The 26,376-nt window shown below is 38.5% G+C and overlaps 1 protein-coding gene and 1 long non-coding RNA gene across 5 annotated transcripts; one reads left to right on the top strand and one right to left on the bottom strand.

Moving 5' to 3' along the window:
- Positions 1–1,171: 1,171 nt before the first annotated feature.
- slc4a10b (solute carrier family 4 member 10b) lies at positions 1,172–26,124 on the top strand. Of its 3 annotated transcripts, XM_017424534.3 has the most exons (26): positions 1,172–1,517; positions 3,608–3,649; positions 9,564–9,645; positions 10,672–10,824; positions 10,915–11,053; positions 12,082–12,242; positions 12,436–12,621; positions 13,570–13,658; positions 16,130–16,287; positions 17,033–17,120; positions 18,380–18,526; positions 18,633–18,736; positions 19,111–19,285; positions 19,398–19,531; positions 19,766–20,011; positions 20,119–20,224; positions 20,587–20,748; positions 22,145–22,258; positions 22,388–22,549; positions 22,649–22,900; positions 23,007–23,075; positions 23,562–23,735; positions 24,489–24,608; positions 24,699–24,763; positions 24,867–24,966; positions 25,398–26,124. In XM_017424534.3, the coding sequence occupies exons 1-25, from the start codon at positions 1,491–1,493 to the stop codon at positions 24,940–24,942; spliced, it is 3,231 nt and encodes a 1,076-aa protein (XP_017280023.1). In that variant the 5' UTR covers positions 1,172–1,490; the 3' UTR covers positions 24,943–24,966; positions 25,398–26,124. The 3 variants fall into 3 exon arrangements, with proteins under 3 accessions (XP_017280023.1, XP_017280022.1, XP_017280026.1); XM_017424533.3 differs by having other exon boundaries at positions 24,867–26,124; XM_017424537.3 differs by lacking the exons at positions 1,172–1,517; positions 3,608–3,649 and adding an exon at positions 3,968–4,191 and having other exon boundaries at positions 24,867–26,124.
- On the bottom strand, positions 10,657–13,914 carry LOC112450779. Of its 2 annotated transcripts, none has more exons than XR_003039463.2 (4): positions 13,822–13,914; positions 12,469–12,608; positions 10,882–11,008; positions 10,657–10,791 (listed from the first exon to the last, which is right to left on the bottom strand). It is a non-coding gene; the product is annotated as an uncharacterized LOC112450779 (long non-coding RNA). The 2 variants fall into 2 exon arrangements; XR_005233304.1 differs by lacking the exon at positions 13,822–13,914 and adding an exon at positions 13,450–13,577.
- Positions 26,125–26,376: the final 252 nt, after the last annotated feature.

Raw genomic sequence — 26,376 nt, forward strand, 5'->3', positions numbered from 1 at the left:
ATTCCATGATGAGAAACCAGAACAGAGAGCTCAATCAGCTCTTCTTCTCAAAACCTGATTGAAATCGATAAAAACTAAAATTAATCTCACTTTGATCGTTGACACGAATCACCTAGTGCAGGTTTTTGCCTCCACTTTTTTAAAAATTCATTTTCTTCTCAGCTTAACTCACATAAACAATGGAACTAGCGTTCCTTGCAGGGTTGCATGTCGCCCGCTGCCTTGCGTGCCATAGTTTTACACAGAGATCTTTTCTGATCTGTTAGTTGTGATGGGAATCAGTCTCATCTAGCATCAAACCAAACCTCAGCTAACTGCCTGTCAAATTAACTGATTTATAGCAGTTTTAGTGTTTAGTAAGGCCACTAAGCTGTGGAGGCCATCTTGAATTGGCTCGAGTCCAAAAGTTATTCAGTTGTAGATGCCCATCCAATGATAACTTTCTGAGAGTTTCAATAAAGCAAGTCTAGTGATTCATGAGATATTTTGCTAACAGACAGGAAGGATTGACTCCAACAGTTAATGCCAAAGTTTTAAACAAGGGTATTGCTTAGGATGATAGCACTCAGCATCTGAGAGTCATTCCCAAAACACATTCTAACACCAAATTGTAGCTCTGCATCTGTAAAACTCACGGACATTTTTGTGTTTGCTGTGGCGGCCATCTTGAACTGGGTTGACTTTAAAAGTTACCCAGCTGTAGTTGGAGACGTCCAAAGATTAGTTGTTGGGCGTTTCATTAAAATCCTTCCAGTGGTCTCTGAGATATTGCGCTAACAGGAAGACAAAACGAGCTCACGCGCAGACAGGTGCGTTTACACTGTCGCCCGCCGCCACGATAATGAGCGCTCTGCATAAACCTGCAGCCTTCTTGTCTCACAATCATTTATTTGCTTATCCATGAAGGTGCAACAGAATAATCCCCGGGGGATCTGTAAAATATGCTCAAAACTTCAGATTTGGACGCATTACTTCTTCATTTAGTCACCAGTTAAACAACAACAACAACAACAACAAAAACAAGTTGCTTGAATGTTCTCCGTTTGAATAGAACAAATGGCAAACGCAGAAGGAGAGTCACTGCAGCGTTTTGCTGCTAAAACAGTCTGCGGGGGTGAGTCAGAGTCTAATAATAAAAAAAGCGCGCAGATAAAGGCTAGTTATATAACTCAGGGCAGATTTCACAAAACACAGGTTCCCTTTTTTCATTTTGCAGTCGGACTTCATCGCAGCAGCCTCCTCCCTTTTTCTGCTCCGGACAATAAGAACAGCTGGTTTCCTGACGCGCTCACATCAGCCGCAGACACGCGCGTCGCGTTTTTCTCTCTCTCTCTCTTTTTTTTCTTCCTAATGCTGAGCGAGCATCTGAAGGACGCTCACATGAACATGTGACCGCGCCGTGTGGTCACTCATTCACAAACGTCTCTGCTCCAGGATTTTTTTTTTTTTTTTTTTTTTTTTTACTGCCTGGGACCCGAAGGGAGAGGAGGATGGACACCCCGGAACATGGAGCTCAGGTAAATTAAAAGGAGGCAAATATTTATCAGCTTACTATTTCAGAAGGGCTGTCAGGCTGAGAGATTGGAAATGAATATGCAAGAAACCTTACTCACCTTTTCTCCTCCTTTAGTTGCTGTTTTATGCAGTATGCTATATGATTGCATCTGGTAAAATACAAAACATGTAACCAGAGCAGGATTAAGCAGAGTGTGGGCCCCTGAGCTACAGCACCTGTTGGGGCCCTGTTAATAAGATGTTTTTTTTTTAATGCATGCACATTATTTTCTCATGATATTATCTGCACATTACTGCAGAGCTGTTTATATGAAGTACAGAGAAACTACAGGTCTGAGATGATGTGAGAGCCTTTCTGTCACAGTTTACTTTTACCAGTCAGCCATTGCTGCACAAACCACAACTGGGTCCAGACTGCTTCTCTGTTTAAACGGTTTCTCACAATGAAATGGAAAACAGGTCGTCTGATAGACTTTACGTTTATAAATAGACTTCGCTGCGTGGACCTTCAGATGAAGGTACAGAATATTTGCATTAAACATCAGTCATCTATGAAGCAAAATGATTGTTTACAAACCATCATGGCTCAAAACCACACAGACTAAAGTCTTTTAATAAAAGTTCTGTTTTGTGTAAAATCTGAAGCAAAAATAATCAGAAACCCACCAAAACCCATTATGCACAAATTAAAACTCTTTCCAGTGATGCGGGCTTACACTTCATTGGGAATAAATAAACTAAGGTTTTTGGAAAAAATCCATTCATTCAAAACATTAAGACGATTTTGGGGCCCTCTGAACCTTGGGGCCCTGGGCTCCTGCCCTTGTAAACCCATTGAAAAATTCAGCCTTGCCTGTAACCTCATTAAAAAGCCAATAAAATGGTTCCTCTGAATCATCACACAGGACTTGTTTTATGTATTAACTGGTTGAAATGAACATTTATTGTCTGGGAATTCTGATATAATGGAATATTTATAGCAATATAGCCCAGGATATTGAGCCATGAAACATCCCACAGGAAGAGCAGTTGTAGAGGTGCTATGACTCAGTACCTATTCATCACAATTTGGATCTTGTCAAGTTGCTACAATCCTTGCTCTGCCAAAAATAGAATTGGATCAAAAGCACTGGTAAGTTAGATTTGGTGTCACTTTGGATGTTCTCAAAGAGACGCTCATTCAGGTTTACTGATCTCGATGGATGTGAAGAGGTGTCTTTACCCCGCTGGCTGTATCTCCCCCCATAAAGTGCAGGAATAAAGATTAAATAGATATATGTTTTTATAAGCTTCTTTTAGAGCTTTGTTTTTGGAACTGTGAGGACATAACCTGACCTTAAATGTCCGGGAACGTTTCAAACAGATTGTAAGCGGGAAACTTTTGACTGCACAGGAGTTTTTAGTGATATGCTAAATCTGATTGTTTTGTATAAAAACTGGATTGAATTGACTGCCACTGCATTTGAATCTGGATCCATTTTGGACTTAATTAGACACCATATAATTGATGACTTTTGGACTGAGATGAGTTTTGTTGTGAATCAACACCATGAGAAATTAAATCCAGGTGTTATTTGAATCAAACAATTATTTTATCTTAAATTCATTGCTTTTAGTTCATTTTCAACAGTCCAAATGAACTGGTTTGTTGTATTAAAACAGTAATTCGACTTAATAAAGCAACTAAATACTGCAAATGAACTCCAACTTTACCACTTTACCACTCTTACTGACCCAAAGGGCTTTCTGCATGTGCACATCTGCATTAATCCTGAGGCCAGTGGGCCACTAGTTTTAAAAAAAACTTTAAGCTATTTTGCTCTGTGTACTCTTGGGAGACGTACAGATCTTCTGAATCCATTTCATCTTTAAAAAAATCTTATTTTTTATCTTTAAACGGCCTAGCTTAGTGGAATCAGTTTGTACAATAAAGTTGAATAAATCCAACAATTCATTTATTGGAGCGTATATGAATAAACTACGGTAAATGGATTTTTGAGATGGTATTTTGAAGTGCTTCAGAAAAGTATCAAATTATTGAGATGTTTACCATCACCTGATGAACTCGAGCTCAAGATTTATTTTCTTTTAGGTCAACTCTTCGTTTGCTTCATCAGTTGGGCGAAGAAGCTCGGTGAGTTGGATTCCTCTTTGCACGATCTGTCAGGCTCTAAAACGCAAAACATGCTTTTTTTGTTTTACAGAAACAAATGTTTTTTCTTGTCATAGTCTAAAGACTGCACAAAAATGAAAAGCGATGACTCACTGTGGGATCAGCAAAACACTCAGTTTGGCACAACGGAGTTGATTTGATGCAGCACGAGCTTATCTGTGGCTCTGCTTTTCAGTCAGGCGACAGAGAGAGGAGACTATTTAAACCAGGCTTCATTTCTGATAAAAAAATGCCGCAGGGCTGCAATATAATCTATAATCTCGCATTCAGAGAGCGGTGAAACTTTTTTTCGGACGCTCAATCACAAATTCCAGAGGTTTGACACAACAGATGGGCATCAGCCTTTATCAGACATGGTGTGAAGCAGGGCAGCAGGAGTTTGCTCAGAGCTCAGCTTTTAGACACTGTCACATTCGCTGTGAACTGATTTTAGAGAAGAGGACGCAGACTGAGAGCTCATGCATTCGGAGACCTTACAGGTTCCTTGGAGCTTCAACAATCAGGTAGGTTTTAATTTGTGGTCCTGTAACGTGACATTTACTGTATGCAGGCTCTGGTACTAGTATGAGGCATGACTCTCAGGGCTGAATTTGTGGGATTTAAAGGTACATGGTAGCATAATGTGGCTTTTTTTCAGAGATATCCAGTGTATAAAAAAACTAAAAAAAAAAAAAAAAAAAAGATGAGTAATAGCATTTTGCAGTGTGGGGGAGGGAAGCAGAAACTGAGTCGGTCATAATGATGCTCAGAGCTGGAAAAAACCCTTGCATAGCAGCTCAAAAGTAAAGTAAATAAATAGGTCTTTTGATTGTAGGTTAGTACTAATGTGTACGCTTTCAGGATGTTGAATTTGAAAGCGGAATCATTTAAGGATTAAAGTACATTTTGTCTCCGATAAAAGCCTCCGCTGCCACTGATGGTTTCAAAATTACCACCGCCATCTGCAGGGATCACATCCAAGTTTGTGCCACATCCTGTGATATCATGTCAGTTGTGCGCTTTGTGAGTCCTTTTAGCTTGATTTTTCTGGGTAAAAGCTGATCATTAGTCTTAAGCGTGGCAGTGCGGGGGGGATAATTCAATAAGAAGGTTTTTTATCTTTTGTCTGTTCATGTGTAATCAGAGCACAGACTGAAAGTAACTAGCATCTCAGCTCAGCAAGCCCCTTTAAACTTCACATCAGAGCTTTATAGATGTGTGTGTGTGTGTTTGATAAAAATAACCATGAAAGATGCTTTTGAGTTTTCAGAGTACTTGACTGATTATGGCGCATTGAAAGTCTTTCCTGGAAATACCCATCCTGCAGAGAGTAGAAAAAATATCCCACTTATGGTAAAAGTACTGCACATTAATACGGCATAATCAAAGCATGTGAGCACGACGGATGGTTAATATAGTCTACTGTAAATGATATTTAAGTATCAACTACTGGCGCTTTAATCTGAGCAGAGATCCATTTCCTGTAGACAGATTATGAAGCTCAGACTTGCAGCCGGGCCAACTCATGTGGCTCAGCAGCTGTGAGCTGCAGTTCGCTTCATTAAAATAATGTCTCGATGGTCAATTGGTGGCCAAGATTGGTATCAGATCTGTTAAATGATTTATTCCTGTTAGTCACATCTAAATCTAACACTTAAAAAAGTAACTTGGTTAATGAAATTAAAATGAAGGATTTCCCCAAAAATTAAACTGTTTTTTTTAATTAAGCATTTTTGCTGTTTCCAATTAAGATATATAATTTTATTTTACAAGTGACTCAACTTGTTTTATAACCAGATTGATTTTTAAACCACCAGTTCAGTGAACTAATGTATCTTTTACCAGGTTTGAAAACACTTTAGCTCAACTTCAGCTTCATTTGCATGTCCCTGAAGGGCAATTTGTTTCCAACATGCAAATAAGGCACGACTACAAGCAAGACGAAACAGACACCCCCAAATACAATCACAGGGATCCACAGATCAGCAAAAACCAGGGGCAGTGATTAAATGGTGACACAACAATAAAGTAAATGGCATAAAATAATAAAAACACTTAAAATAATTGCAAATATCTTAATAACAATGAATAAATAAAATAAAAACATCCAACCTATTACCTTTTCACCAATATTACTTACATAAAAGCTGAAGCAGTTTGAAATATTTGCATTCATTCAATAAGACTGACACTAATAGCACAAACCAAAGTACTTGTTCATTTTCTAAGATTCCTTTTTAGTTTCCTGAAATCATTAATTTCTATGATTTGGATTCAAACAAACTTGAGAATACATGATCAAGAAAAAATAGTTAGACTCGCCCAATTAAATCAACTTGACTCAGCTATAGAAAAACAACAAAAACAAAAAAAACTGAATAACTGTCCAAACCCAGAAATGTTAATTTACTACAATAAAACTGTCATCTTGAAAAGTGGCCTGTTTATTTGTCAAGTGAATTTTCTGTAATAAATGCTTTGACTCTGGCTGCAGGACTTTCGTTTGCTCTCTTCATACCAGCTGAGACTGAACGGATTTACTGTCAAATGATTTTACATTTGAGTCATATCAACGTAGCTCTTACATGCTGACTGTATTTATTCAGACATTTTACACATTATTCAGACCAATAAATGTTTGTAGCATTGATTATTTTTCTTTGAACGTCATCTTTTATTTAATTTTATCAGTAAAGTGCATCAAGTGTAAAATGTAATTATAGATCTATAGGTTTGTTTTCGACTACAGTTTAACACATCTGCATCTCATGAATAAACAAGCAGCAAAAATACCCCATGAAAAACTGCTGATTGTTGTCTTAACACTTTGGTTTTGGTGCTAATTAAACAAACAAGATGTTAATTATTGAGCTTAAAAGGTGCTAGCAGGTTTTTGTTACCTTTGAAAGGTGTTTAATTCTTGAATTCAGGTTAAATGAAGGTGCATAAGATGGATGTGAGACCATTTAACTTTACAAAGAAAACACTGTAAATCTCCCTGTGTTAAATAGGCCCTGACCATTTAAAAATTACAACTATAGACCTTTAGTATTTACATTAAAAGAAACCGTGATTGAGGTAACAACTCAAGTCAGAACCCCGGCAGCTTGCGTATAAACAAAGAGTTAACACAAAGGATGCAGTTGGCAACATTACCAGTTTACTTCCTAAACATCTGGAGGACAAAAATACTCAAGCACAGTTAGTTTTTATTGAGTTTTAGCTCAGCTTTTAAAACTGTTCAGTCCATTCTTCTACTGGCTAAACGGAAATAAATCAACAAAGGGATTTAATCATTGGTCATATGTCACAGTTTGTCACAACTGGGGTGTTGGTATGTGTCATGTTGCACTCTGTTTGGGTTCTGTGGTGAGTTTAGACAGTTGTTGTGACTCCGCTGAGTTTATGTTCTGTTCTTGAAGTCCTGGTCATGGACTCCTGATATCCCTCATATTCCCTGGATCCAGATCCTTATGCTCCCCCTGGCTTTTGTTAGTAATCACCACACCTGTTTCCACCACTCACTGTCAAGTCCTGCTCTTAATTCTTGCTACTCTTATCCATGTCCATGGCCATAGTGAAGTCACATCAATATTTTTCTCTTGAGCTATTAGAGAACAAGAAATAATGGTTTTAAAGCTGCAACAACTCCCTAGTTATTTTAACAATCTACACAAATGAGTGCACGAGTAAAATCCCCCCAAATTACTGTTTTTTTAGTGAAATTTTCTGATGATACAGCCATTTTAGAGTATCTTGAAGAAGTTTCTTAACTGGGTTTGTATCCCGTCACCTTGTTAGAAATGTGAAGAAAATTAAAAAAAGATATTTGACAGGTCTGTGACCTGTAGTCAAAGTTTCACTATGGCACAAGAAAAAAATATTTTATCTTCATATATATTCATTTGTGTCCACTTTTAAAAAAAAAAAAAATGGATTATTATCCTAATATTACAAATTTATTATATTATTTTTTTGGTAGTATCATGTCCAAATCTAGAGACAAGACTGTGTTGCACATGCAGACTGAGGTGGACTTGAAGAGTTATTACCTCACCCTCCTCCTCCTCATGTATCACACTGGTTATGTCACCTTTGTGCTGACTGAGTCCCTCATTAGCATGCCTGTGTGAGGCTGCACACTCTGGCTCTGAGTGCTCATGCCGAGTTGTGAATTCATCTCTTTATTAGGATTTAAAAGGCTCCAAACCAATATGAATGTTTTTAATCTCAAAAACCTTTTTAATGAAAAGAGCACAAGCAGATGTTTACACCCTTTCACCATCTGTAAGATGGAAAACGGCGATTTCGACTGATTTTTTTTATCAAAAGCTATTCAACACCTCCTCACCCTCATCTCCTTTCCTGAGTGTTACATAAACTGACCGATGGTCACGGCAGAAACTGCTGGTTTTCCCTCAGATCTCATTAACAAGTGAGACATTTCTTGGATAAAGTTGTCATTTTGTCCAGAAGCAGACTAAGTGCTCAAAAAGCCTTGATGAAATTTTGACTCAGTCCTCTCTCTTGTGATTGCCGNGGGGGGGGATTTATGCTCTTTTTGCTATGCTTGTTCCAACTATTTTCATTACTATAATGTTCTAAAAGCTACCATTCTGCAGTGATAAAGACATTTGAAATAAAAACCATAATAATATAAGTTCAGCTGACCAATGTAACAGCAGTTCAATAAATACTTTGTTGCTTTAATTATTTTAATGAAAAAAAAAACATTATTCATAAAAAGATAATCGCTCTAGAGGCACTAATAAGCTTCCTTAATTGTACACTAGTAAGCATTAATGAATATCTAAAAAAATTGTTGTTATAAACTCTTACTTAGAACTTAAAGAGATATTTGTCTTTTTTTCAAATGGGGTTCTGTGGAAAAGTTATGAAAAGTTAATATCTTACCTGCTGCAGGTTACTCCTTGAATGGCCTGTTTTGAAATACAGAGCTAAAATTGCAAATGCTTCTATTTAAGCCTGCAAATTGCTGTCAGTTTTACATTACACAGTCATTTTGGCACAAACTTTATAACATTTCTGCTAATATTATCCCAGGCTCCACCAAAAGTGCTACAGCTAGCTGCTGCTGCTTTTGTGCTTGAAAACAATCACAGAAATCTAAGAAAAAAACCAACATGTGATGCAAAACTGACAGTGGTGTAAAGGTTCATGAAGTAGAATTTGCATGGACTGTTATTAGATTTTGGAGAAAGGAGTTATTTAAAGACAGCAGCGGTCCACTTTAGTCTTGGAGGAGTTCCGACAAGCCCTTGGCTCACCAGTCATGACAAATTTGAACTCTCTTTTTCTAAAGTGAGGTTGTTCAAAGAGCTTTCTCTAACTGGAACTATAATAAATGTTCACAACATTGCCACAGAATCCCACTTCAAAATGGCAGAAATACTCCTTCAGATACTTTTAGCTAATTAAGCTATGTGTGTAGCATTGATGAGTATATTACAACAGTTTTTCCTTCAGAGCATCACCACAAAATCAGAACACAAACTTGTTTGACCTTTTCAAATAATTTGATGTTTGATCCTTTACCAGAATGCATCACTGCGTGGTGAGCATCTTGATTAGAGAAAAAACCTTATTTGTAGGTGGTAAACATATCACTACTATGATAACGAGCATTTTGTTTGAACAGTCATGGAACTCTTTCCTTCTGAATCAAAAGACATGTAATTAGTTTCCAAGGCAACCGTGCTATTGAGTGGGGGATAATGTGTTTGTTCTTGACTGTGAGGGAACACCAAGTCAACAAAGATTTTATACCATTTTCAGGCTGTTAGATAACTGCAGGAGCTTCAACGTTTTCAGCTGTTTTGATGTAATACCAAACATTTGAAACACGTTTCGTTTTTGGCTTCTCTGTGTCCAACAGAGGACTGACGATGAGGCGGTGGTGGACAGGGGAGGAACACGGTCCCAACAGAGAACCAACTTTGAGCAGGAAGATTTGGAAGGTACCAACAAGCATCAAGCGGCGAGTAATTGCTGCTGCGGCAGAGTCCACCCACTCTGTCCTAACAACTACTGCTTTCCTCTTGACAGCTTTTTTTACTGGTACAAGATAAGAGCAGAGTAGGAGGCTGAAGCTGTGGGTGAGCTGAGAGTGCATTAGTAATTTCACAATCACTCAGTAAATAAATAAAATAAATAAATAAATAAATAAAAACAATTCCAGTTATTGAAATGGGGCAATAGAGTAAAAAGGTTGTGGAAAAATAGTGTTCAATAAGTCTCAAATTAGGAAACCTCTTGCATAGAAGACAGACAAAACCTTTTTCCCCATTTAGTCTTACCTTTCCTCCTTCAAAGCTCTTTTGAACAAAAGGCTATGGGAAGCAGGGGTGCAGAGGATGCTGCAGCACCCTCTGATGGACGCAGGAGGACATTCATGTCCAAATGCATAGTAAAGGAAACAATGAAAAATAAAAACTGATTTTATAAGTGATGTTCAAGTTCCCCTAATATTCTAATGGTATTAATTTTTTAAAATTTGGTACATAAACCAGCCCTGTTGTTGTACATCTGAATGCAACATTTTACAACCACCTAAAACCTACAGGTCTCCATCTGGCCACCCCCTTAGAAAACTTTCTGGAGGCCCTGTGTGTCCGTTCTTAAATCTAAGTCACAATAATGTTTCACTGGCTAATTAAATTATAAAAGCATTCTTTTTTAAACATGTACAGTGAAGTTTCTGATTTGTACTCATGTGTGTCCAAGTAGAAATGACATGGATTTGGTTTGTTATGCTTTGCAAACATCGTTTATAAATAGTTATGATAATGGGCTATTTTCAGCCACAAAGGAAAGATGATGCTTAATAATACACAGCAACAGTTAACATCATATTGTCATAAATTGTTTTTCTGACCTTTGTGTGGGAAAATCATCTTATGTGCAGAAAAACTGGCGTAACAAACATAGGTAAACCTCAGCTGTTGTTGTTGAGCATTCTTTATTCATGTGTGATTTGTCCCCAGGCCACAGGACTCTATACATCGGGGTCCACGTCCCCTTAGGCAGCACCAGGCACCGCAGCCAACACAGGCACCGTCACCATGGGAAGAAACACTGGCGGAGGAGCAGGGAGAGGAGCCTCCCTTTGGTGGAGGGTAGAGAATCACCAGTTTATGGTAAAAAAAACAACAACTACCAATGCATTTGTTCTTATTATTGTATGTTTGATTCACCTTATTGTAAAAGTTCAATGCAAATCCTCCCAGACACCCCCTCTCAGAGGGTGCAGTTCCTGCTGGGAGCAGAGGATGATGATGAGGAGCACATCCCCCATGACCTCTTCACTCAGATGGATGAGATCTGTGTGCGAGATGGAGAGGACTCAGAGTGGAGGGAAAGTGCCAGGTACCGTGAATCCTCATGGTGCTAAGTATCATCAGCACACAGTAATCATGCCATCAGCTGCAGCTTTATTAAAAACCAAAGGCCAGGGCCATGACGCCACTTACACAAATGAGAAATGTCAACGTTTGTCTAACGTTTCAATGCTTATTACTAATTATCGGGTGGACGGTTATCTAATTGCCTGCGTCTGCGACTGTGTGTTAATTTCTTTCTCTGTTAGCAAAATATCTCATAAACCAGTGGGCAGATTTGAATGCATGAAATAACCCAGTTCGTTTTTCAGATGTTGAGCTGAAATTTGATATGGTAGTAGCTGAGAATTATCCCCAACACATACTCCAAATGCAAACAGACTGAGTGAGATTTTTCTGTAAGTCTTTGGCATTAACAGTTGGCATCAACCCTGTCTGTTGGCGAAACATCTCATGAACCAGTGAACAGATTGTAACAAAACTCTCAGGACGCGATCATCAGATTAACATCTACAACTAATTAACTTTGGAAGTCAACTTGATTTAAGATGACCAATACAGCAACTTGACCTCACCAAACACCAAAAAACAACTATAACACAGTCAGTTTTACAGATACTGAGCTAAAATCTGGTGTGATAGTGGCTGAGAATCATTCCCAGCACACACTTTAAGCGTTAAAAGATCACAGATCACCAGTCTGTTCAAAACTTTGGCACGCAAAGGCGGCGAGTGATACGAGTTTCTTCAAGGAACACTTGTTGTTTGTCATTGCAGTTCTTGTCATTACATCTTATTTTTCCAGCCTGTCAGACAATTTTGCAAAAAGATGATGCTGTGCTGACATGATTAATAGGACATATTTTATTTACATTGATACTCTGATAAAAAGCAATAAGGAAGGACAGTAAATGAGTGAAGCTGAGAGGGAAAAGGAGCTGTGGGAGCTACATGTGAGGGCCTCAGAACGATTGAGTGTTCTAACTGCAGATACAGAACAGATGGCCGGCCAGTTTGCCGTCTGCTGGCCTCACTTGATGCAAACTCCTCTTATAGGTGGCTGAAGTTTGAGGAGGATGTAGAGGACGGAGGTGAGCGATGGAGTAAACCCTACGTCGCCACGCTGTCCCTGCACAGTCTGTTTGAGCTGCGCAGCTGCATTATCAACAGCACAGTGCTGCTCGATATGAGGGCTAACAGCATCGAGGAGATTGCAGGTAAGACTCGGCTTTTAACAGATTGGGAGTCAGTGGGAAGCGTTTGTTTTCTACAGAACTTCAGCTGAAGACAGGACAGTTTGTTATGTATGTGCTGCATTGTGCTTGACTTGTTTTGTGCTTTTGTTTGAGGTGCTGTTCTCAGATAGATCCTGAAACCTGCAGGCTTACAGCTTGTGTTTTTATACCTTAGACATGGTCTTAGACCACCAAGAGTTATACTCACCGCTGGGAGAAGAGCTCCGACAGAAAGTGCGTGAAACGCTCCTTAAGCAGCACCATCACCAGAACCAGAAGAAGCTGGCTAATCGCCTGCCGATTGTACGCTCCTTCGCTGACATGGGCCGACGGGCATCAGAACTCCATCTGGACAAGAATGGTAAGAAACTTGGGAGTTGTGCTCTCTCCAAACTAAAATTTGGGGCAACTTTATTTAAATGAAATTACTAAAAAAAATGGCAAATTCTTGGTTAAACCTAATAAACTGTATGTTTATTAATTTATTAGTAAATGGTTGTCTCAGGACTGCTGTATCTGATTGCCAGTGTGGATAATTTATACATAGAAAATGTAAATGTGCTTTATATACAAATACTATTTACTTTTGGTCTTTACTTCCTTTGTACAAGAGCTCTTTACTTTAAATATTTCCATCCTTTAGGTTTTCTTTTATCCACCCCATGTGATTTTCACACACACCTCCTAAATGCCCAGATGTTGGGGCACAAACAATATCCCACCACAGCCTACCCCTCTTTACAAGGATACATAAAAAACATAGAAAGTATTGCATGACAGGGCTTTTTGTGGTTGAGTTGATTCAAAGGAATAAACAAAACAAAAAAAAGAAATATGCAGAAAGAGAACCTGATTTAGCTGAATTTCAGTGAGAGGCTTCCAATTGGAAGAATTAATTCCTTTAATCTTTGCCAATTTCTATTTTCTAGCCATTACTCTGTCTTTATTTTCTTTGAAAGCTGGAGATTTGTTAAATTCTCACGTCCCACAATCCCAGGATACATCACAGATAAGCAGCAGAAAATGAATGGATATTCTATACTTCTTAGAAACAGTAAAAATGTATTCATCATCACTCAATCACATTATTTATAAATTTAGTTTCCAGTTTTTATTTCTTTGTCCAGTTAGAAATATTCAACAGGCACTTATTTCCATATTACTTGTTGATGGATCATATATTTATTACCTTTATCCATTGAGATCACAGATCTCCTTTTCCCAAGGGTGGCCTGGGCTTGAAGACAGTCTAACACAAATGTTTTTAGATGAAATAAAAATGAGTAAACTCCTGATGTGCTTTGTTCAGGTCAGCTGACAGCCTCCCAGTCTCAGTTAGCGGTTCCAGATGGTAAAGGAGACATCAGCAGAGAGAACAGTTCAGTGGACTTCAGCAAGGTATGGTGCTTATTTTGGGGAGGTCCAGTTAATTGCATAGGTTTTTTTAAGCTCTACAAAGTGGTCTGGTGATTACTAATATTTCTTCACAGCGAGAAGGTTTCAGGTTCTAACTTCAACAGGTCATTTTATGCATCTTTATGCATCTTCTAGCCATACTTACTCTTTAGGTCAGTGGTCTCCTGGTCCTCTTCTTCTTCTTCTTCTTCTTCTTCTTCTTCTTCTTCTTCTTCTTCTTCTTCTTCTTCTTCTTCTTCTTCTTCTTCTTTTGTATTTTATTGGCAGATGGCAACCAACTTAAGGAGCATTTACCACCACCTACTGGACTGGAGTGTAATCCTGGTCCTCGAGGGCCACTATCCTGCATGTTTTCCTTGTTTCTCTGCTCCAACACACCTGATATGAATCAATGGGTGATTAACAGGCTTCTGCAGAACATGAAGAGGTGATTTAAACACTGAATCAGGTGTGTTGGAGCAGGGAAACAAGGAAAACATGCAGGATAGTGGCCCTCGAGGACCAAGATTGGAGACCCCCTGATTTAGGTACTCAAATTAAAACTGAGAATCACCGAGTTATTTTTCTTTAATTGTACATTTTTCACACTGTCTGTCATGAGGGAGTTGGTTTGTTAAAGCAAGAGGAAACACTGAAAGCAAAGGTGCCCGTTTACTGCCAGGGCTAATCAACAGAATGCCCCTCAGGTGTGAACAATCAGCAAATTAGAAGCTGGCAGGAAGAAAAACCTGCTGAAATCTACAAAGGAAATAGCTTTTCAAAATAATGCAGGAAGCAACATTAACCAGACATCAGAACATGGGATTAAATCAGGGACAGCCTCTCTCAGAGATCCAAGATGATTGTTGTCATTAACACTTAACAGCAAAAATGTGAAAGATTGATAAAAAAAACATTAGCTGCTAATAAGCAGCCTAGATTTAATCACATCTAAAAGATACACAGAATTTATTTATTATATAATTTAGGTCAACATTTGGATCTTAGAATAAAAAAACAGGATGTTAGCCTAACACAATGATGGTGGGAGAATATCGCTCTCGCTGCTGAGTCTCGGGGCATTTGCTCGAATGTGCCGGCTGATGTGTCATTTAAAAGAGTGTGAAATGTCTGCCTACTTGATGTGTGGTTTTGTGCACGGGTGTGTAAATGTTGCAGACCTAAAAAACCAAACACACTGATGGGCAGTCTTCGCCTGAAGTTTGCTGAATTAGCTGTGAGGCAGGTGGCGGCACTCAAACGTAAACGAGCAGAGGCAAGAAGTACAACTAATTTGCTCCAGGTAGTTTTTAATTATATTGAACATTTGTCTTGAATTTGAACTACATCCAACTGTAATCCCTTAACACACAGACACAGTAAACAAACTGTAATATATAGTAAAAAGGAAAAGTATTAACCCTCTAAATATGAATTTACAGAGAACCACAACACCAAAGATTTACCAGTTTATAATAAATTCATAATTTTTACTCCGGCATTTATGTAACAATAGTTCAAAGGGAAAAAAAAAGTGTCACATTTAACAAATATTAGTGGATGGTTATGCAATTGTGTGTTTAAAAAAATGAACAGGAGGTGGGTTTTTTTTCCACAGAAAGACATTTGAGCGACGGATTAAGATTATAACCATGTTAAGTATAAAAAAAGTCTGTTAACGCAGAGAAGCACATGCAGTAAAAGAAAACAAAAACAGTTTCAGAACATTTTGAATAAACTAATACTTTGTGTCGGTCAGTTTCTGAACAATTATATGTGCTTTAATGTTTATGTATTCAATAAAATAATGCTAAAGTGTTTTGGGTGTCTATATTTACAACTGCAGATGTATTTTATTTAAAACAGGTGCCATATAACTATAAAAATCATGGTGACCCATCAAAGTATTAAAGCAACTGTTTACCTCGAATCGATCTGCTTTATGATCTCTGTCCAGGAACAAACACTCCAGTGAATATTTGTCATCCTGATATGGTTATCACCAAAAAAAGGAACAGTTTTATTATTTTGAAATACTCACAAGCGTACAATTCAGTTTGTTCAAAGAGTAAAAGCAGATAGAGATAGAAAGAAGTTGAGTTTTTATAGCTGGAAAGCTTACTAGGAATGTTCATTTTAGAAATGACAGCCTCTTATGAATTATTATGTAACAGATCAGACTAACATCTGTATTTTGACAGGTTTTTTTTGTACTACTTTTCTTTACACATCTGTGACCTATTTGACTGTTAGGACCAACAAATCCTCCACAGCTGGATTTAATTCAGACTAGAAGCCAGTGAAACTCATACATTTGGAGGATTAATGTGGGGATAAATAATAAACGATGACCTCTTCATATGAATGCACGCCCCGTTTTCTTTAAATCTGCCCTCAGAGTCAAAGCTGCCTCGATGTTCTGAGCTCGGTGTCAGAACTTTACGTGACGCTGCACCCCCGCGTTCTTTTTTCAGATAGACCTTCACTTCATGAAGAAGATCCCACCGGGCGCAGAGGCGTGTAACGTGTTGGTGGGAGAGCTGGAGTTTCTCAACAAGCCGGTGGTGGCGTTTGTCCGCCTTTCCCCTGCGGTGCTGCTCAACGGGCTGGCTGAGGTCCCCATAGCCACAAGGTCACCGCAGCTTGTCTCCAACTTTTCTGAGCCCTGTTTGACTTTTACTCTCATATAAGAAACTATTGGTTTTTTATTTATTGTTTTTTTTTTGTCTCACATTTATCCTAACAATAATTGTGAGTGCTAATTCAGCTTTAGGTGTTTTTCTGTTTGTAGTTTCTTCTGAACGTTTTTTGGACTAAATATTTCAGCTTTCTGTCAGCTGTTTAAGCCACTCATATACCAAGATATTCAGCCCGTTCAGGATATTATGGTTATGATGTTGTGTTTTTGTAATTTTTATACTTATTGAAATATAAAACGTTATTGACATTTTTGTTTTTCATTAAAATGCACTGAGATCTCTTCAGATCCTTCACAAACGATGTGCTCTTTAAAATGTACTTCTACATAGTACTTGCTCTGTTGGTGTCTCCTTATGTTTCCTGTCTCTTTATGCTTCATTTTGTCTCTTCTTGTGTCCTTTTTGTCTCCTTATGTTTGTCTTTTGTTTTTTCATGCATCCTTTTTGTCTTTTTAGTCTCCTTATATGGCCTTTTGTCTTTTTTGTATCCTTTATGGCTTTTTATATGTATGCTTCCTTTTTGTCTTTCTCTCATTATCCTTGTTTTTTGTTTTTAAATGTTTTGTCTGTTTCTGCTTTTTCTGTCTGTCCTTCTGCTCCTGGTGTCTCTTCTTCTTCAATAATTTCAACTAGCACTGAAACTGGTTTTCTTTCTTTCTTTTCTTTTTTTGTATCCAGGTTTCTGTTTATTATTTTAGGACCTCTGGGTCGGGGGGCTCAGTATCACGAGATCGGACGCTCCATAGCAACTCTGATGACAGACGAGGTAAGAAACGCATGTTGGGAAATGTTTTCGTCCTGAAGGGCTTCTAATATTTTAGTACAAGTGTACAATGTGATGAAATGTCAATCAGGTGTTGCATTCAACTTTTCTGCACTTTGCATAAACTCACAGCCCAGAAGAACTCAATTCACTTCCCTGAAGTGGTGGAACATTTTTTATGTGTGAAACACAGCTCAGAGCTTTCATAACTTGCTTTTTGGCGATTAGTCAGCCCTCATGTGCTCCTATCTGTCCAGACTTTATGCTGTTATCTGTCAAGACTGTGGAAAAAACATCCACTACATGGAAGTCTACATTCAATTAGAAGCACTTTTGGAATGAATGCACACAGAAACCAGTCATAGATCTTGTTATTCAGCAGTTCTCTACTAACTTCACATAAATGTTGCATCTGAAAGGCCAAGAAATGCTTTACTTTGGGTTCTTGTCTAATCGTGCGTTTATTATGTTTTGTACTCAGATGCAGCTTTTTTTGATCTTTATTTAGTCGTAAAACAATCAAATCTGGTCATCATATCCTTCCATAGGTCATATTATTTTAAATGTCATTGTATTTGGACTTTTCAAGGTCAGCTCTTCTTTTAGGTCAGCTTCTGTAAAATCAGTGCAGTCTATGAACTGAAGGTGTAGATCAGAGGTCTCCAATCCTGGTCCTGGAGGGCCACTATCCTGCATGTTTTCCTTGTTTCCCTGCTCCAACACACCTGATTCAGTGGTTAAATCACCTCTTCGTGTTCTGCAGAAGCCTGTTAATCACCCATTGATTCAAATCAGGTGTGTTGGAGCAGAGGAACAAGTAAAACATGCAGGATGGTGGCCCACAAGGACCAGGATTGGAGACCACTGGTGTAGATCATTTATAGATCTACCTCCGGTGATTGCCTTCTTCAAGTTTCATTTAAATCGGTCCACTGGTTCATGAGATATTTTGGTAATAAACAGATCAGGTTTTGCTCCGACCGTTAATGCCAAAGTTTTAGATTTTAAGCAATCTGCTTGGCTCGCAGTATGTGCTGGCGATCACTCTCAGCTACTACCACATAAAAATCATTGCTCAATATCTGTAAAACTGACTGAGTTGTAGTCATTTTTTTGTGCAGTAGTGGCCATTTTAAATCGGGTTGACTCCAAATGTTAATCTATTGTAGAGATTCCTTTCTGACAGTTTTATATACCACCCAGACAATTACATTATCACTCATATTTATAATAAAAAGCACATACTTTTTTTTATTTTGTAGGTTTTTCATGATGTTGCTTATAAAGCTAAAGACCGGAATGATCTGATTGCCGGTATCGATGAATTTCTTGATCAAGTGACGGTCCTGCCTCCAGGAGAGTGGGATCCGTCCATACGGATAGAGCCACCCAAAAATGTACCTTCTCAGGTTTGTACAAACTCTGATGTCTTCTGTTTTTTCTGCTTTGATCGTGGTGAAATTTCACACCGAAAACATTTAGTCTGAAACCGAAGTGGCATCGTTTGTTCAACAGGAAAAGAGGAAGAAAAGCAACATTTTACCAAACGGATTAGTGGAGGGTGAGGAGGAAGATGAAGACGATGGCCATGGGGGTCCAGAGCTGCAGCGAACTGGGAGGTAAAATACAAAATTACACACACACATTGTAAAATTATTTTCTAAAATGCACACAAATTCTGATGGAAAGCAAGCCTGCGAACTGAAAAAAATACCATCTTCCTACAAACACACTCTGCTCTGCTGAATGCCTATTTCTGTGGAAACTTGTAGTTGCAGTCCTGAAGTGGTTTCCATAGAAACATCTTTTCTTCTGATATCTATTTGCAGCTAGACTTTTCCATCTTCACACCGAACCAACAGCTCAATTTTAGGAAGGAGGAAGGGAAGGAGGAATACACTTGGAAGAAAATAAAGGACAAACTAGTGATGTTTTGTTTACATGAAATAGCAAAAACTGGCGATTTAAAAAAATGCATTCGTATGTTTTTCAGGTGGTTTGGTGGTCTGTTTTTGGACATCAAGCGCAAGGCCCCCCACTACCTGTCTGACTACACGAATGCTGTTAGTTTGCAGTGTGTTGCCTCTTTCTTATTCCTCTACTGTGCCTGCATGTCTCCTGTCATCACCTTTGGAGGACTGCTGGGCGAGGCAACGGACGGAAGAATAGTGAGTTCTTTCTTTTAAACGTTTGTACTCACATTGTAGGAGCTTAAGTCTCCACCAAAGAGAATCTGAATATATATATTTTAGTAAAGTTTTGTTCTTTCCTTTCTTCCAGAGTGCAATTGAGTCCCTGTTTGGCGCCTCTCTGACTGGAATAGCCTACTCCCTGTTTGCTGGGCAGCCCCTCACCATTCTGGGAAGCACGGGCCCCGTGCTCGTCTTTGAAAAGATCCTGTTCAAATTCTGCAAGTACGCTACTCTGAAACGTGACGTCGCAAATGAAATGACAAACCGAATGACTCCACGGTCCACTTTATTCGTACATCCCATCATTTTGGATTTAAATTCGCTGCTGTTTAATCAGGTCGCTTTGTAATGCATTCTCTGAGCATCTAATGTCAATTGTGATGATGACTTTCTCCAATCCGCCGTAATTCGAACAATAAATAATCACATTTGTTCTGTTTGTTAATCTCCACGTAGGGAGTATGGCTTGTCCTATCTGTCGCTGAGGACCTGCATCGGCCTGTGGACGGCTTTCCTCTGTATTCTGCTGGTGGCCACAGACGCCAGTTCCCTCGTTTGTTACATCACACGCTTCACAGAGGAAGCGTTTGCCTCACTCATCTGTATCATATTCATATATGAAGCCTTGGAGAAACTTTTCCACTTGGGAGAAATCTATCCCTTCAATAAAAACAACAACCTGGACAAACTCACCACATACTCGTAAGTAAAAGTGTTCTGTTTAAAATGATAATTTACAAATTGGATTTCTTTTAGCTACCCAACAGAGCAGGGATTATTAACTATCAGACATTCATTTCCCGCTGCAGATGTTCCTGTGTTGAGCCTTCGGACCCCTCTAATGGTACCCTAAAGTTCTGGGAGTTCAACAACATCACAGCCTCTGAAATCTACTGGGAAGCCCTGGAGGTGAAGGTACAACTGTTTGTCACTAAATGAGCGACAACAGCAACAGGAAGTAGAAACAGAAAAGTGGGTTAAGTCAATATAGGTCAGACAAGAAGTGTTTTACTAAAAGACCGGAGGGGACAAAAAGAACAGTTTGCGTCTCATCTTAAAGTGGCCTGCTTATCCAGATGGAGGAGACGAGACGAGATTTAGGACATGTGGGCTGGATTATGTTAGATTATATCAGATTAAAACGGTACTGCAGATCATTGTAAAAGTACATTTTTAGCACCAGTTGTTTCTGTCGCCATAAAAGCTGCTGAACTCTGTCACTTTGTCACTAATCCAATAAGTCTGAATGATTCTGCCCCACTCCTCTCCTGCTGCAGGACTGCGTTGAAAAGCGAGGGGAGTTTGTGGGCCCCGCCTGTGGCCCTCACGGTCCGTATGTCCCCGATGTTCTCTTCTGGTGTGTCATTCTCTTCTTTTCCACCGTCGTAATGTCTGCCTTTCTCAAGGAGTTCAAGTTCAGCAATTACTTTCCCACAAAGGTACTTTGCATCATTATTATGGTTACTGTTGTACAAACGTTATGAGTCAAACTAGTGCAGCACAGTGCAGCAGCACCCTCTAGTGGTAATACATACATATTACATGTTTAAAAGAACCTATATTGCACATTAATGTGATTGTGAACTCAGTCACTGTGCTTGGAAATAAAATAAGCAAATACAGATCTTATAAGCAGAAATATTACATATAAAAATCATATTAGAAGTAATAAGTAAATGAAACAAACCCATGATATAAACATAAAAGTCATAATGAAAGCATGACGAGAAGATATGTTTTCAGTCTGCTTTTAAAACAAGCAAAAGGAAGTATTTTAAAATCAGTTCTTTGTTTCACTGGAAGCCGGTGGGGAGAGAGATGTTTAATATAAAAGTGGTATGCTCACAACTTTCAGTACGGCTTAACATTCTGAATAAGCTGGAGCTCATTTAGTTTTTCTTTCCAGTAAAAAGTGTGTTACAGTAATCTAATCTACTCGGACTAAAAGCATTAGGTTTTTTTCTTCCAAGTCAAGGGTTTAGCTTTAAATATGCTTTTAAAAATGATTATAAGCATGTTTAGATTTACTGTATAATGAATGTGTTTTTGAAAATTCAGTTCAGAATCTACAGTCACACCTCCGTTTTTAAGGCTACCAGGTTTAAAAAGCAGAGGAGTCAACATAGATTTTATTTTATATTTGTCAAAGATTCAGGATCAAGCAAAAGAATATGCGCCTTGTCTTTGTTTGGTTTAAAGAAGTTACACTTACATTAGCCAAACACTGGACGAGGATATGTTTGTGTGGATTCTCAGTCATCCAGGACAAGGCAAATCCTAAGAGTTTAAGAACAAGGCAAACAGACTTCTCTTATGCTAGCTGAAGATGTTTCGCCCTTCATAAGAAATAAAAACGTCCAGCTGCCATTTTAGGATTTGGTTGAAGATAATTACAAGGCTGAGGTGGCTGGCAGAAACACATACATCTGCTGTAACTGTGTATTGTCAGCATGGGAGAGATGAGATGCTAAGTTAAGTTTATTTAGTCAGGAGTGTGCACAAAGAAACAATGCACTCGGGAACAGTGCATTATACAAGATTAAGCAATAAAAATGCTTTGTGTTTGCTGTTCCTATACAGGTGAATATATTACATATAAAACACAATCAATACTTGTAAAGTCGAGGGTAAACAAACCAAGTTTACCGAACATAGATAGAAATTTAAAATTGTCTAACAATGAACCCAAGTGGAAGAAATTACAAATTAAACAAAGAGGATGAATAAACAACCCTTGCAAATTTCTGTAAGCTGCGTCTGTTGGATGACTTTTGTAACAGCTAATAAATCATAGACTGTATTGATGTCACTTTCACTAGGTGCCTTTTGTTTCAGGTGCGTTCCATCATCAGCGATTTTGCTGTTTTCTTCACCATTCTCACCATGGTCCTGGTTGATTACGCCTTAGGGATCCCATCTCCAAAACTAAAGGTTCCCAGTGTGTTCAAGGTTAGCAGGTTTTGTTCAACAGACACTGCACATGGATAGACTTGAAAAACTGTGACTGTGTTTTGAATAATATATAATTTACCGGAACACCAGAAGGTGCCAGTGAACTATACATGAATGTTTTGACAGCCAACCAGAGACGATCGAGGCTGGTTTATCAACCCGTTGGGGCCCAACCCCTGGTGGACGGCAGTCATCACCCTTATACCAGCTCTGCTCTGTACTATCCTCATCTTCATGGACCAGCAGATTACAGCTGTCATCATCAACAGGAAGGAAAACAAACTCAAGGTACTTTCCTGCTCTGACTGAAACCTTTGTGTTTCGTATGTGGCATCAACATTATTAGAATTGCTCAACTTTATTCACCCGTACCTCCTTCCTTTTCAGAAAGGCTGTGGATACCACCTGGACCTATTGATGGTGGGGTTGATGCTGGGCGTGTGCTCTTTGATGGGCTTGCCGTGGTTTGTGGCAGCCACGGTCCTCTCCATCACCCACGTCAACAGCCTGAAACTGGAGTCGGAGTGCTCGGCTCCCGGGGAGCAGCCCAAGTTCCTCGGCATCAGAGAGCAACGCGTGACAGGCCTCATGATCTTCACCCTGATGGGCTGCTCTGTCTTCATGACGTCAGTGCTCAAGGTGAGATGCCATCATTGTGTCCTTGTGCAGCTCTGGTCTTAGTTATATCAGGTGTGATTTGAAGCATTCCTCTGTTATAGCACCAAATATGTTCTGCTGTTTTCAGTTCATTCCCATGCCTGTGTTGTACGGAGTATTTCTTTACATGGGAGCATCTTCTCTCAGAGGAATTCAGGTAAAAATAAAAAACAATATATTTTTTAAAAACCATGCATCAATAACAAAATGTAGACTCTATAGCCGTGTTCACACTTGCACTTTATATCTGTTTTGGGGGATCCAACTGCAACTGGTTCAGTCAACTCCAGTCAAATTAAAATATATCCTTTTCCTGAGTCAGCAGCTGAATCGTCATATGGTATTTCATACAAAATGAGTTGAACAAAGATGAAAAAAATCACTTTGTTGCACCTAAATGACAGCTTATTTGTGTTTATGTTCCTGAACCCCCTTTTTTGTGTCTGAGCAAAATGTAGAACCATTCAGGTAGCCCCTTTGTATTATAATAACAACGTGATTCTAAAGTAAAATAGTGTATTTTCTATTTATTATAAAGTGTAAATTATTTGCCCGTTATCATTCTTCTTAACATCATATTACTGTGTTTGATTTACAAAACGTAAATGCTCCCTAAGGGTTGTTTTTCTTTTATCCCTGGCAGTTCTTCGACCGCCTCACTCTGTTCGGTATGCCAGCCAAACATCAGCCAGACTTCATCTACCTGCGACACGTCCCCCTGAGAAAGGTGCACCTCTTCACCATCATCCAGCTCAGCTGCCTGGTTCTGCTGTGGGTTATCAAGACCTCGAGGGCTGCCATTGTCTTTCCCATGATGGTGAGTAAACATTGTGACACTTGAAGGCAACTCACACCTCGGTCCATCTCATCTCATAGGATTGCTGCTTAAAGGTTCATGTATGATTTGGATGATAAAAGGGTTAAATATGTCCGTTTTATTTGTCATCAGCATGTCAGACAGGTGTACATTTGTTTATTGGTTATGTACTACAGGGTTTTAAGTTAATTACAAATAAATCTGATCTTGATCCAATATTTAAACTTTCCTTTAATCCCAAAATTCACAAAAAAGGGTGGGTAAAAAACAAAAGTCGTTGCTCATTTGCAGGAAAACTATTTGTATGAAGAACTTCTGTCTAAATTAGGAGCAGAGTAGTGCTAAAACAACATTATGTAATAATGGCATTTTGCCTCTGATCACAACACACAGACAGATTTTAAACATTTCCCTAATATTCTCTTAGTCTTTTCTGTTTTGTTTTGCCCTGCAGTGCCTTTTGTTTAAAAGAAAGTGTCATTAAAACGAAGTTGATTTGACTTAAATTCATAGCAGTCAGTTTTGGAAGCTTTTGAGCCTGTACTTATAGTTTTTTAGTGTGTGGCTACCACGTTAGTGCGCTCATGCTTTTAAGTTTTCCAGATGAAACGCGACACTCGTTAGTACATCTCATGGCAGTCACTTTTTAAATCTGCAAAGGTTCAGAGCTACATCACTACGCTCCTTTTCATATATTAAACCCATCTCGTTGTAAAGCACATCCCTGTTTGTGGACTTTGTTTCTTTTCGCAGGTGTTGGCTCTGGTGTTCATCAGGAAACTAATGGACTGCATTTTCACCAAGAGAGAGTTGAGCTGGCTGGATGATCTCATGCCAGAAAGCAAGAAGAAAAAACTTGAAGATGCAGAGGAGGTGAAGCTTAAAATATAACCTGAAAGTCTATGTGTAAGCATGTTGCATTAAGTTTATTTTACTGAAATGTTACTATTCATTCATCTTCAGGAAGAAGAGCAGAGTATACTTGCAGAAGATGAAGGAGTGGTGCAGGTGCCATTAGGAGGGTATAAGTATGTATCTCTGAAAGAATAGCAATTTAAAAATTGAATGGACATCTCTGGGTTTTTGTAAATTGACATTTTGTGCATATTTAACTGTCTTCTGTATTTACAGAGGAATTCCAGTGATCAACATCACAGACGAGATGTCCAAAGGTTCTTTTGGAAATACTTGGAACGCCAATGATTAGGGAGAAAAATATCTTGGTTATTTGGTAAGAGTGTCATGAAAACACAGAAAAATCTCATGAAGCACAAATTAGTTTGATATCAATAATGATTTATTAAACATAAAAAACTTACACACTGCAACCAAGAACACTTACCAGCACCTTTCAAGTCAACTAAACAATAATTTCTCTACTTTACATGGAAAAAGAGAAGAAAATTACTTGTTTTTATTCAAAAGCAACATAAAATTTGTAAAATTGTATATATATATTATATATTAAGATGGGCCATTCTAGTAAAAAAGCTTTTTAATATTAATATTTTTTTCATATATATTTGCTTTGCCGTCCTACTTTAATGTTGTGAGGATATTTGTCGTCATGATGTGCAAATGTTTTACAGAAATAGGTAAATGCAGAATATTTACAGCACTTCATATCTGCCGTTTTTACATCTTTTTTTATTTCTATTCTAGAAGCCAGTTGAGCAATAAGAGCTGAAGAAATAACTCGCGGTGCGGACAGTGTTGAGTATTTTTTCACTGTTTCCTCTGTGTGTCACTAAACAGCAACGCAGTTTGAACTTAAAATTTTCAATCCTTCGACTTCTGTCTCGTGAATCTGTGTGTGCAAGTGGATAAATGTGAAACCCGACCGCTCATCAGTTTTCTTCTCGGGAACGAACCGTTCAAACTTCTGTCGTGTTGTTACTCTCTGAAACTCAGCTTTCTGAATCCAGGCGGTTTGTGAACTCGACCTGCTGAAGCACAAATTTCTGATGTCTGACAATAAAAACTTAAATATATTGCACTATTTAAAAGCCAAATGCAATAGCCCTTACTGCCAAAATAAAATTCCCCTCTTTATGTAAGAAATTATTTAGCTATTTATATATATTTTTGTGGTATTTTTTATTTATTTTGTGTTTGATGCAGAATATGTTGTAACCTAAAAGACTTGCAGTATTTTGCTTTCCGTGGCAGTGTACTGCTGACAATGTTAGTATATTTGTATACACTCTACTGAGTTAATAATCACAAGGTATTATCATCAAGTTATCTAACCCTGACAAATATTTTAGTGTTGCTACACTCCTGAAAGGAAAAGAAATGTAAATTTTGGAAAGGTGGTTTTTAAGTCTTAAGATTTTTAATAAGCATTTGATGTCAATGTGCTCATCATAATAAATTTTTATGAGCGTTATTGTTTGGCTTGTTTATTTGAATTGACACGAATGTTTGTTTAAATAATCTGAGTGAATCACATTATATTATTGCCGTTGTTGGAGATGAGAGGAACACTAAGTGTCAAAGCTGAGAGGCACCCATGCCAGCTCCGAATCCTGACATATCTGGCCTGCAAACAGACAGAAGTGGGCAGAGGTTCCTCTCTTGCAATCACCAGATGGTTTGACGCGCCGCAGATGACAGCCGAGAGAGGTGGAACATCCCAGAG

Source organism: Kryptolebias marmoratus, linkage group LG6, assembly GCF_001649575.2.
Source record: "Kryptolebias marmoratus isolate JLee-2015 linkage group LG6, ASM164957v2, whole genome shotgun sequence".
In the NCBI taxonomy this organism is placed as follows: domain Eukaryota; kingdom Metazoa; phylum Chordata; class Actinopteri; order Cyprinodontiformes; family Rivulidae; genus Kryptolebias; species Kryptolebias marmoratus.

What these genes read in the sequence shown, in the direction of transcription:
- slc4a10b (XM_017424533.3), top strand. Translation starts at nt 1,491, where the DNA reads ATGGACACCCCGGAACATGGAGCTCAG. An exon ending in GAGGTCCCCATAGCCACAAG is followed by an intron (nt 16,288 to 17,032) that starts GTCACCGCAGCT and finishes TTTTGTATCCAG; the next exon opens with GTTTCTGTTTATTATTTTAG. An exon ending in CCATTGTCTTTCCCATGATG is followed by an intron (nt 23,736 to 24,488) that starts GTGAGTAAACAT and finishes TTCTTTTCGCAG; the next exon opens with GTGTTGGCTCTGGTGTTCAT.